The following is a 12884-nucleotide window of genomic DNA, read 5'->3' as shown; positions in this document are numbered from 1 at the left end:
TTCCGTGAGGCAGATTACTAGGCCGGCTTCATCTTTTTTAGTATCTGTAGATGTATACCACAGCTGTGGGTTGAGAAAGTGAGTATTCTAATGTTGCCTTTTTGAGCCAATGATTCATTTTTAAATATAAGAAAAATATTATAAATAAATTTACACTTAGGAAAAATATTAAATTCTAAAATAATACATTTTAGTTAAAATTTTAAAATTGAAAAAAATTGTCAAAAATTTTTTTTAGCGTTATTGCAAAGTAAAATAACAAAGTACTTGTTCCCACTTAGGTACGTAGAGAACTATGGAATTTTACAGCAGTGACTTGTTGGATAACAATGAGATTACAGAGATTATAGTAAGTATAACTGAAGATAGCTAGTAAAAGCACAGAAGTACCGAGAAAGACAAAAACTGAGTTAATCTCTGAAAACTCAAATTATACCCAAAACCTACTACCCTAGAAAATACTAGAAAACATGAGAATACAGAAACATATATTCCATTAGCTGTAAGAGTGATGATACATGTTATATACTATCTGGAAAACTCCACTGTAGACTCATGAAAGAATGAGAATGAAAAAGGCAAATAGTGCTATAGTGTTACTGTGAAATTTTGACTTCATGACCAGGCCATCAAAGGGTTTGGGGACCCCCAGGGGTTCGTGGGCCATGTTTTGAAAACTGCTGTTCTAGATTATTTTTTTTCATACCTAGGAATTCTACTACCTGTATGCTAAAACCAAACCTACTGCCATCGAGTTGATTCTGACTCATAGTGACCCTATAGGACAGAGTAGAACTGCCCCCATAGAGTTTCCAAGGCTATAAATCTTTATAGAAGCAGGCTACCCTGTCTTTGTTCTGTGGAAGCAGCTGGTGGGTTCGAACCACCAACGTTCTGGTTAGCAGCTGAGCTCTTAACCACTGTACCACCAGGGCTCCTATCTATATGTTAGTGACTCTCTAATCTGTATCTCCAGCATGCATTACACTACTGAGCTTTACACCTGTATATTCACTGTCTGCTGACTTCCCGAATCCCTTCCTTAGTTATGTGCTTTCTTGCGGTTAGACCTTTGCATATGCTGTTTGTTCTGCCAAGCATTTCCTTGTACCCTTTGTTTACCTGGCAAATGACTAGATTGTGAGCTTCTTGGGGATAGAAATTGGGACATCTTTATATCCCTGGGTTTTAGCAGAATGCCTAGCACAGTGTATGTAGGCTGCTGATGATACGTTGTTGAATTAAATTATCAGCAATAAATTTGCAGTTCATCTCAGGGTAAATTTTTCTCCTTATGTCTAATCTCATTCTTTCTATGTTGGTTTATATTAGTTTCAGTTTCATAGACTAGGATTTTGCAACCTAATCCTCAAATTCAGGGAATATATGCTTTGGATGTTACAGCCAGTTCCCTGTGTATTAATTTGCCCTACAGTTTTTGCTTTGTTTCTTTTTGCGTTGCATAGAGTATAATGTATTTTGAAAGGAAGGTCTTTGGGCTGAGGTCTCAACAGATCTTAACTCTTGGTTCTGTCTCTGGTTGTTGAGGGTATTTCACAGGACAATTAGCATCTGCTTTTCTCCGCTAAAGTCACTGATTTCCATCACCTCTCACGGAGGAGAGAATGGATACATGCATTTTAGTTTCTCTGAAGGAAGGTGTCCCAGCACCCAAATGATAACCAGCATTTATTGTGTTCTTACTAAATGCCAGAGACATTGCTAAGTGTGTTACATGTGTTAACACGTTTAATCTTCATAGCTCTCTGAGGTAGGTTCTTTCCTAATCCACATTTTATACTATAGAAAACTAAGGCACAGAAAGGGTAAATAACTTGCCAAAGGTTGCTCAGATAGTAATAGGGCCAGGGTTTGAACTCAGAGTAGTTTGGCTCCAGAGGCTGTGCTCTTGACTACTCTAAGTAGCTTCCTCTCAAGTCTATTACTTTTATCATTAACCTATGTTAGTACCACATGCACAGATAGATGCCCATTTCAACGTTATTTATAATTGTGAAATTGAAAATAACTTAAGGGAATACCTAAATAAATACAGGTAGTTCCTGACTTATGATGTATTCAAGTTACAATGAACCACACTTATGGCCATCCCTTTTTTTTATTTTTTGGTACCTCTTATTGTTAGTAATATGTGCTACATACAGTGTTACAGCATGTAATTTGCTGATGTTATTATTCTCAGATGTGATGTTTCCAACCCAAAGACAAAGATTAGATTTATAAAGATACTGATAATAAAAGGCAATAATAATGAAAACTAAAAAAAAAATGAGGTATTGGACTTACATCAGAACTGCCTTATGCCAGAAGAGCCATTGGAATGGAACCCCGTCATGAGTTGGGGACTGCTGTAATGGTATATCTGTACCAAATCTGTTGTCGTCGAGTCGATTTTGGCTTGTAGCAACCCTATAGGACAGAGTAGAACTGCTCCATAGAGTTTCTGAGGAGCACCTGGTGGATTTGAACTGCCGACCTTTCGGTTAGCAGCCATAGCTCTTAACCACTACACCACCAGGTTTTCCAGGTATCTGTGCAGCCATTTTAAAAAACACATTTTTGAAGAATATTTAATGATAAGGAAAACTATATTAAGTTTAAAAACTAAAATAAAAATTTTAATTTTCATTTGAAAAGCTTATGTACGTGTGTATATGTTATATAAACCAAAAAAAAAAAACAGAACCTGTTCCTGTCGAGTCAGTTCAACTCATAGCGATCCTATAGGATAGAGTAGAACTGTCCCAAAGGGTTTCCAAAGAGCAGCTGGTAGATTTGAATTGCTGACCTGTTGGTTAGCAGCGAAGCTCTGAACCACTGTATCACTAGGGCTCCATACATTATACATACGTACATCAATATATATAAACAAATATTTATTTCCGAAAAGACTGGAAAGAAATATATTAATGATTCTTTCTGAGTAGTGTGATTATGAGAAATAGAGTTTTTAAAAAATGCTTAGAATAATATTTGTTAGATACTCCTTATGTGCCAGGCACCATATAAATTCTTTACATACTTTTCCCATTTAATTCTCCTATCAGTCCCATGACATAGGTACTGTTCATTTTCAGATGAAGAAACTGAGGCCTAGAAAGATTAAGTAACTTGACTAGATCATACAACCAGTAAGTAGAAGAGTTGAGACCTCTGTATTAGGTTCTTTCATGTTTTGTGTTTTCTAAACTTTCTATAATTTGTGTATATTGTTTACATGATCAGAAACAATTAATTTTAATGATTATGCAAATCTATTGGGACCTACAACAAGCTAAATTTGTACAGTCTGGTAGGATTTATTCATTTGAATTGTTGATACCCTAAACTAGCTATGCGCAGTATCAGAAGTATGGGACTTGAATGAAATTAGACCAAGAATTAAAAAAATTAAAATATACTCAGTGGTTTCTATTCTGACAAGGATTTTTTTTTAAACATGGAGATTAAGGAAGAAAATGTCCACCTCTTCATTTCTATTAGATGAGTAGACCATGTCAGTAGAGGATCAGACTAATGTTAGTGAATGAATGATGTATGTGTGTGTCTCTCTCTCACACACACAGAAACACACACCTATGTCTATGCGATAGGGAGCAAGGATGTGTGGAGAACTGGGTCAAAAGCAGGAATATACAAAAGAAGAAGGGCCCTCAGAAACTTCTGTTGAGTGAATTGCTCCCATTCATATATGTAGGTTAGTAGAAGAACAGAAGAAGAATTAAATTGTTTTTCTAATCCCTGAAGAAAAGTGGAAACATTGCTCTCAAGATATAATTCTTCTTAACCCTTTCTTCGTATTTTCACTTTTTTAAAACCCAGTGAAAATATTTTAGACATTTCTGTACTGTTTTATCCACTAATCTAGGTAGTATTGTTGCTTTCGGCCATAAAACTTACTGCAATCAAGTGTAATATGAAGAAATTCTTTTTCTGGCTCCGTTCCTTAACAGCATCTTCAGTCCTGAGTAGGGTGCCCAACTGTCCCAGTTTTAGCACGGAAAGTCTCGCATCCTGGGAGATCGCGCAGTCCTGGGCAAACCAGAACAGTTGGTCACCCTAATACTGAGTGTGAATATTACAGTCTAGGGGTGGGGATGGTGGCATGTAAGAAGAGAGGAAACCAATAGAAATGAGATGTACTGAGGTATGAAGAGCACTTTTTTTCCTTTTGAAGAATGTTTGCTATAGCTAAGAAAATGTGAAAATCAGTAAGACAGTGTCTGTGTGCTCGGTGGAGAATTAGTGATTGCTGCATTAGAGATGAGTGTTAAATGGACACCTGCATTGGGCCTGCATTCTTCAGCACCCATACTAAAAGACAAGTTGGGATAGAGAAATGCCGTAATGATTCTGGTCTCTCTTGAATATCGAAGTACATTCTGCTTTCAGTGGAGGCTTTTGCTTTTGAGGTAAACTCTGCTTGCGCTGGGCAACCTTATTTTTGCAAGCTGAGATGTGAATATTTTTACTTTCAAATATAAGGCATTTATGCAGTTGCAAACCACTTTAAGTGTTATTTGTTGATACCTTTAGTTAATACTTAGAGTAAGACTTTCTGCGAGGTGCCTGTTAGATCAGTTTTGGTTTTACTTTTGCCTTCATGTTCCTCAGCAAGCTTACCTCTCTTCTCTTGTTCTTGGTTTCTTACCCTACAGGGAGGTGTGGGAGATGGAACTGGATAGACTCAAGAATCAGGATGGTGAAATAAATCGGAACATTATGGAAGAGACAGAACGGGCCTGGAAGGCAGAGGTGAGAACAAGAGCTGATATCTTGAAAACCTTGGTTTTGGACTTTCAGGTGGATATAAGTTTGATATAGTGTTACAAGAGCCACTAAACATTTAACTAGGTAAGGGTAGCTTCGTGTATATGAAAGTTAGTAAAGTGTGTATGGTATGTGTTTATTTATTGTTTCCTTAGATCTTGTCACTAGAGAGCCGGAAAGAGTTGCTGGTATTGAAACTAGAAGAAGCAGAAAAAGAGGCAGAACTTCACCTTACTTACCTCAAGTAAGTATACTCCCATTCTAGGGTTTTAATGATCCCACAGGTTTTCTTTTGGGGTTTTTGTAACACTAGGCCAGCAAGCCTGGCGTTTACTGTGTCTTCACTAGGGCCATCTCTGTGCGGTAGTAACTGCCCAGTGATTTCTCTTCCCATATTCTGAACCTCCGTACTCCCTAACTCTTCCCTTCTACAGTTTTATAGTTTTTACTGCATTATTTCTGTTTGGATAAATAGTATCTGTTATCTTGTCAAAGCATAACAAAGGTCTTTGGAGATTTGTGTCTTATATACAGGTAGTCCCTGACTTACCATATGTTCTTATTACAGCAGACTGTGTACACCTTATTGTTAGTAAAATGTACCGCATACAATGTGGCAGCACACAATTTGCTGATGTTGTCATTCCCATACCAGCCCCCAAAGACAAATAAAGATTGAGTGTATGAAGATACTGATAATAAAAGGCAATAATAAGAGCTAAAAAAAAAAAAAAAAAAAGTGTTTCGCTTATGTCAGAACAGACTCATGACAGAGTTATTGGAATGGAGCCTCATCATAAGTTGGGGACTACCTGTAGTCATTTCTTGCCTTGGAATTTGGAGGACCCTTGTGGCATTTGTAGGCAGACAGGCCCTCTCTTTGTGGGTCCTCTTTCTTGAGTACTTGGCTCAAAAGGGGATGGAATTAAAGTGAAACAAAGGACTTAGAATCTTGGGCTTCCACTGCATCCGCTCTTACTGCTTCCCTTAAGGCCCATTAGCCTGCTACTGTTTTGCTATCTCAAAGAATTAGGGATTGAGCTTTCTTTAATTATTTAAGTTTCCGGTTTTTTGAAAGGTCAACTCCCCCAACACTGGAGACTATTCGTTCCAAACAGGAGTGGGAGACAAGGCTGAATGGCGTTCGGATAATGAAAAAGAACGTTCGGGTAAGTGTAATAATGGGTGATCGTCCAGTCAGTGTTATTCTGTGCTTAAACACTTCTGGTGATTGGGAGGTGACTTTTTGCTTTGGGACCTTCTTACCATTCCCATTGTTTTCTTGATAATGGATGGTGCTCTTTTTCTGGAGAGGCTGTTTCAGCTCAGCAGTAAAGAAAAATCCTTCCTTTTCTATCTTTTCTAGGACCAATTTAATAGTCATATTCATTTGGTGAGGAACGGAGCCAAGCTGAGCAGCCTTCCTCAAATCCCTACTCCCACCTTGCCTCCACCCCCTTCTGAGGTAAGAGCTGGCTTTGGGGAGTCTACTTTTCCACGCTGGTGGCAGAGCCAGAGTCCTTAACCTGCTGTTTTAATGAAGATATTGGGGTCATCCTTATTTAGTGTGAGAGCTGCTCATTGATGTCGGCTCCAGTTTCCTAAACGTTCTTTTTCTTCCTTTCTCTCTTGTTTTCTACCTCTTCCCCTCTGCAGACAGACTTCATGCTTCAGATGTTTCCACCCAATCCCTCTCTGCCCCCTCGGGTGCCCTTCTCCATTGGGCAGGTCACAATGCCCATGGTTATGCCCAGTGCAGATCCCCGTTCTTTGTCTTTCCCAGTCCTGAGCCCTGCCCTTTCCCAGCCCAACCAACCTTCCCCACCCCTTCCTGGCTCCCATGGGAGAAATAGCCCTGGCGTAGGTTCCCTTGTTGGTCCCCATGGTCCACACATGCCTCCTGCCGCCTCCATCCCACCTCCCCCAGGCTTGGGCGGTGTTAAGGCTTCTACTGAATCTCCCCGGCCCCAGCCAGTAGACAAACTGGAGAAGATCCTGGACAAGCTGCTGGCTCGGTTCCCACAGTGCAATAAGCAAGTATCTTTAAGGATTAATTTTTAAAATACTGTCAGAGATGTATTTATGGGTTAAAATAGGGGAAGTGTCATGGGTATACCCCCTGTTACAGCATAGACACACTCTCTCCCTCAATATTTATCTTCCTTAGGGCCCAGATGACCAACATTCTTCAGCAAATCAAGACAGCACGTACCACCATGGCAGGCCTGACCATGGAGGAGCTGATCCAGCTGGTAGCTGCACGCCTGGCAGAACATGAGCGGGTGGCAGCAAGTACTCAGGTAAGAATGACTACCTGGAGGAGAACTCAGCCCTGCTAGGATATTGGGAGTGAGGCAGATTTCAGAAAAATTTGGGGTGGGAAGAAGCTTTGTAGCCAAGCATATCTAGTCTGCTTTCTTCCTTTGCTGAACTGGGAAACAAAAGATTTCTTTTTGTCGTATGCTCAGTTACTGAGACTTCCTTCCCTTACTCTGACGACGTTTCTGCCCACAGCCACTTGGTCGGATCCGAGCCTTGTTCCCTGCTCCACTGGCCCAAATCAGTACCCCAGTGTTTTTGCCTTCTGCCCAAGTTTCATACCCTGGAAGGTCTTCACATGTAAGACTCTCTTTCTTTGAAAACTGGGATATGGAGAAGGGGGGAGTGGGATTGCAGGTGAAGTGCAGAAAGTAGCCATCACCTCATCAGCTGAGCTATTTTCAGTCCCACCTGGGAAAATGCAAGTAATTTAGACAATTTTCTACAGATGAACTTTTCTTTCTTTTGGTGTCAGGGATTTTTTTTTTTTTTTTTTTTTTTAACTGTGCTTAGCTCTTTTAATCGTTTTTAAGTGTACAAATTCAGTGACATGAATCACATCCACCGTGTTGTGCTGCCATCACTACTATCCATTTCCAAAACATCTACATCCACCTGAACAGAAACTCAGTAGCCCTTCAGCAATAACTCCCATTTCCCCTCCCCACAACCCCTGGAACTTTTGTCCTTAGGCCTTTGCCTTTTCTAGGTATTTCATATAAATGGGCTCATGTAATATTTGTCCTTCGGTGTCTTGGCATATTTTACTCAGCAGAATGTTTTCAAGGTTCATCCATGTTATAGCATGTATCAGAAATTCATTTCTATTATAGCTGAATAATATTCCATTGTATGTGTATACCACATTTTCTTTATCCATTCATCTCTTGATGTACATTTGGCTTGTTAAAACCTTTTGGCTATTGTGAGTAGTGCTGCAGTGAACGTTGGTGTACACAAATGTTTTTGAGTCCCTGTGTTCAGGTCTCTTGGGTATATGCCTAGGAGTGGTAATCCTAGATCATATGGTAATTCTATGTTTAACTCTTTGAGGAACCACCAAATTGCTTTCCACAGTGGTTGTACCATTTTTCATTTCCACCAGCAATGCACAAGGGCTCTGAGTTCTTCACATCCTCGCCAACACTTGTTAGTTTCTGTTTTTCTCATAATAGCCATTGTAATGAGTGTGAGGTGATATTTCATTGTGATTTTGATGGTATAAAGTCTTTTTGCTGAAGGAAAATAGTAGATGGAATTATGGGTGTAATAAGAGACAAGGAGACCGAGAGGTTACTTACCCTTTTGACCAAGGCTTCTCTGTCCTGCAGGCTCCAGCCACCTGTAAGCTGTGTCTAATGTGCCAGAAACTTGTCCAGCCCAGTGAGCTGCACCCAATGGCGTGTGCCCATGTGTTGCACAAGGAGGTGGGTGCTGCACTACCTTCCTCATTTTCTGCTCTTTGTGTTAGCTGAGAATTTTTCTTGAACATCTATTGTGTTTATGCTCATCATTAATATCTAAACATATGGTTTATAGTAAACTGTGACTAAACATCAGTAGATTCCAGAATACTGGCAACTAGGATCTCCCAGCTTCCTTTTACCACATTCCCTTCAGGGGTCTGAGTAAGCAGTTCATACCAGAGCACGGATAGGTCTCTTTCTTGAAAAATTGACAATAAGAGATAATCCCATTTATCTAACCTTTGTTTCAAATTTAGCACTGTCATGAGACTTTGCTTAGATGAGAGGAATGGAATATGAGAACCTGAATGTCAGATTAGTAATTCCGTTAACAGAATAGCTTGAAAGCCTGCCTACTGAAGATGATCTTCACAACCTGACCAGTTATTCCTACCTCTTATGGTATTACCAGGCAGAATTAAGTCTCTTAGCAGCAGGGATGATTCCTTCTTTACTATGTTATTTCATTTTGTTTTTCCAAGAGGTACAAACTGAATTTAAATCTTAATTCTTGGTAAGAGAAAATCCTGAATAAGGTTTGAGGGGTATTAGGAGTATCAGGTGCTGGAAGCTCTCTTCAGTCTGAGTGAGAGCAAGCCACAGCAGATAATCAACAAAAAGCAGCTTCACACTCTTACTAGCAGATTGTTGCTGTTCCCTGTAAAAAAAAAACAGGTTTGTCTGTTTGAAGATTCTTTGGTGGGTAATGAAATAGCCCCTTTATTCCCCCATGGTAAGAGCTTTTCCAACTTAGTATACATTCCTTAGACCTTGTTGAACCTTAATTGCACTCTCTCCCCTTCCTTCCCTCCATTTTTCCAGACAAACCTGAAGCGTGTCTTTCTTTCTTTCCAGTGTATCAAATTCTGGGCCCAGACCAACACAAATGACACTTGTCCCTTTTGTCCAACCCTTAAATGATGGACCTGACTGGGGAGGAAGAAGAGGAGAAACTGATGTGAACAGGAACGAGCGGGTTCAAGATTCCTAAAACTCTATATTTATACAGTGACATATACTCATGCCATGTACATTTTTATTATATAGGTAATGTGTGTATAGAAAGTCTGTATTCAGATGTTCGTAAATGAAAGTATGTATATAATGCAGAAACTGTCTGTTCCCCCTCATCTTGCAGTTCCTTTTGGGGAATTATAGGGAAGATAATGTTTAGTTTTAGCCTTGAAATTATGATATTCTTGCTAGGGGTGTTTTCAGATACAATATAGTAACCATCTAGGAAGCTGCTGTTGCTCTAAGGCCGCCCTGCTTTGATTTGGCTCAGCTTCTAGTCCATTTTCTTAAGGCTCTTGTACACAGGTTTGAACCCTGGTGCTCACCCGCTGTCCAGCCAGATGCTTTGCTTAGCAAAAGCCTCAGGAAGCCTCAGTCTTGTTCTAGCCACTCTACTCCAAAAGGATAAAATCAGACTGATTGAGGGGAAAAAAAATGTAGCCCTAGTGGTTTGACTTTTCATTGAATATTTTACTGTGTTACTGCTCATTATTTGTACATAGTCATTAGGTTTACAGAATATTTTGTTTTACATCAGCAAAATTCACAGTCCAAGAATAACAACATAATCAGGTTCTGTTTCCCCCATACCCCCCACAATCTTCTGTTCACCCTACTTCCTGGATACAGTCTCTGTTTAGAAACTGGCACAGTCCACAGCTTTTTCCTGGGCCAAGGCATCCCTTGCTGCCACTGACTTGGTTTCTACTCAAGCTCTGACAGACCAACCTTGTGAAGTCCTCATCTCTTCCCTTTCACTTCTGGTCTCCTAGTCTAGCTAGCCCCCCACCCCCCTGAAGGTTAAGGCAGTTGGTTCACAACCAAGTTGTTTGGTAACCTTGGGTGAGCTCCACACAGGCACTGGGGTGAGGAGATGTCTGTGCAAAATTACTTGCAGAATGATCTTGAAATGCTGGGTTTTAATTTTTAGAAACAAGAATGTTATAGGGGACATGTTTCCTGTCCTGGGAAAAATGGAGACCAGAGTGATATGAAGAAGGAAGGCTGGATTTCAAGTTTATGAATCGTTTACTCCATGGATAGCTATCTGCAACTACATTATTTATCCACTGACGTTTATGGAGCCCTTCTGGTTTTTAGGTTTCGTACCTGGGAAAGCTGTGAGTCTATTAGAACATTGAATGTTTTCCTATCCTTTTTATCTTTACTCCTACCAGAAATGGCTTCAGCTCCTTTCTGTTTTGAAATTATCAAGTGAAAACTAAGTGTTAATCCAAAAAAAAAAAAAAAAAAAGGTTCCAGGGGAAGGTCATCGTCATATGACTAACAGTTGAATTTCCCTTTCTGGGACCTGGAAATGCTTGTCACACTTGTGATACTTATCAGGGTGGCAAAGACTTTTCCTTTCAGGTCCAGCTAAATTCTCTCCTTTGTGTCTTTCATCCTTGCCTGTCATTTCATGGATGTATTCTTTCTTTTATCTTGCCTTACTTGCCCAGGTTTATTGACCAACATCAGTTTAAGGAGCTGAATTTTCCGGGTCCTCCTTGGCATCTTGCAGAGTAATTAAAATGTTGTAGAGGTCAGAAGACCCACTTTTCTCTGATTAATGAAATATTAATGTCTCCACTTTGGTATCCGTTATGAACAGGAAATGTGGCAAAATGGAAGACCGGCTCCTTTGTTCTTACCATTTGGGGGATTCATTTTTTGTCTTGTGATCTAGTATTCTCTCTCCCCTCAACTTTGCAGCAGGCTTTGGGCCACCTGCAGTATTTTTCAGTATCCTCTGAAAATTTAGAAATTAGAGATGAGTAGAAAGAATATTCTGTTTCTTTTCCAAAAATCTTTGAAGCCATAGGAGTAGATAGAAAAAAAGGAGGAGGTACATAGGGGGTATTAACTGCTTCCTAGTAAAAGTCCCTGGAAAACCAGCTATAGCAGGAGGACAAGTGTTTTGGACATGGGGGCTGGGGCCTCGCTGTTGCTCTTTTTACTTTCTTATTCAGGAACAATTAGAAAGCCACACTTAAGTTTTGGCTACCCTTCTTCTCCATTTTCCCTCTTTCCACTGGCCTGCAATGGTAAAAAGCCATGCAGATCAACAGGAAAGGCCCCAAATGAGGTAAGGGGAGATGGGACAGTCATTTTTCAGGAGTAGAATTTAAAAATAGAGATACGTAATACATATTTTTACAAGCAAGAAGCCATTGTCAAGATTTTTTTTTTATATATATACCTAGAGTTCATAGTTTCAGGGCAGAAAGGAGATAACTGTAAAAAGAAAAATAAATACAAGGAGTTTTCTCTTAAAAAAAAAAAAAAAAGAGGACAATAGGACTTACTAATAAAGAGTTTGAGTTTTATGCCCTGGTAAGAGCTGAGGAAAAGCCAGTTTTCCCCAACATGGGTAAAAATTATAAAGCAGAACATGGCATTTTCATTTCATGGTAGCAATTCTGGAAGTTATTTACACAGTAAATTCTGAGCTGGAAGTGGACAGTCTCATCTTCCTGTTAGTCTTTGTGGCTATGGGGTGTTCCCAGTCAACCAAAGCAGCACCAAGTGCAGAAGGAGTGAAGAGAACCCAGATAAAAAACTGTGACTCAGTATTCTTGTTTTATTGGTTTATGGCTTGTGGGCAGCCGGCTGAGGCCAGGAACTCTAGAGGCCCTCCTTGTATTTCCCTCTCCCTCATCAGGTAATCCCATACTAGGCAGGTCCCATACCTGGAAGCAGTGTGTCGACCAGATAGGATGCAGTGGGTGTAACAGAAAAATTCAGCTCTTCCCACTAACACTGGTATCAGTCTACTGTGTTAGAACTGATAGAGAGGAAATGAACTTGATCCCTACTATCTAGCCCAAGAACCAGCCTGGGTACCCAAATACTACCTGGAGTGGGGAGTAGACAGCAGGATAGGGGAAAAAGATGCGGGGCTCTTATGGTGAAGGAGATAAGGAAGTGCTGTGGCTGCCTTCCTCTTCTAGGCAGCTTTGATACTGAAGGTGATGTTGCTAGAGCCAGAAAATGCTGTGTTTCTGGCACTCTTGGCATAATACTAGTGCCGCTGTGGGATGCCTTTAACAAATAAATGGAGGGGACGTTAGACAGGGTGAAAAGGTAGTGAAACAGATCTATATTATGTAAAGATCTTACCACTTACAGCTGAATAGGAAGAAATCTAGACACAGGTATAGAGCATCAATCCTATACCTGTTGAACGAATCTTCAGGATTCTACTTTCAAGGATTAGGTAGGAGAGGTCTCCTATCTATTCCTCTTAGCACCTTGGCTGCAAAGCTCCAGAGGAATAGGGATTTGGGGGAGGGA

General features: G+C 40.2%; 1 protein-coding gene across 3 annotated transcripts in view; it reads left to right on the top strand.

Moving 5' to 3' along the window:
- The window catches only part of RNF214 (ring finger protein 214), a 60237-nt gene extending 47409 nt beyond the window's left edge, over positions 1 to 12828 (top strand). For all 3 annotated transcript variants that reach the window (XM_003418267.4, XM_023558169.2, XM_023558168.2), the window contains exons 7-15: positions 4680 to 4776; positions 4947 to 5035; positions 5870 to 5960; positions 6158 to 6256; positions 6448 to 6824; positions 6959 to 7091; positions 7306 to 7410; positions 8442 to 8537; positions 9432 to 12828. In XM_003418267.4, coding sequence (XP_003418315.2) covers positions 4680 to 4776; positions 4947 to 5035; positions 5870 to 5960; positions 6158 to 6256; positions 6448 to 6824; positions 6959 to 7091; positions 7306 to 7410; positions 8442 to 8537; positions 9432 to 9497 — 1153 coding nt within the window. In that variant the 3' untranslated portion in view covers positions 9498 to 12828. The remainder of the gene's footprint in view (positions 1 to 4679; positions 4777 to 4946; positions 5036 to 5869; positions 5961 to 6157; positions 6257 to 6447; positions 6825 to 6958; positions 7092 to 7305; positions 7411 to 8441; positions 8538 to 9431) is intronic.
- Positions 12829 to 12884: the final 56 nt, after the last annotated feature.

This window comes from Loxodonta africana, chromosome 15 (assembly GCF_030014295.1).
Source record: "Loxodonta africana isolate mLoxAfr1 chromosome 15, mLoxAfr1.hap2, whole genome shotgun sequence".
Taxonomy (NCBI): Eukaryota; Metazoa; Chordata; class Mammalia; order Proboscidea; family Elephantidae; genus Loxodonta; species Loxodonta africana.
The sequence above is the reverse complement of the archived record's forward strand: the minus strand, read 5'-3'. Positions and strand labels throughout refer to the sequence as shown.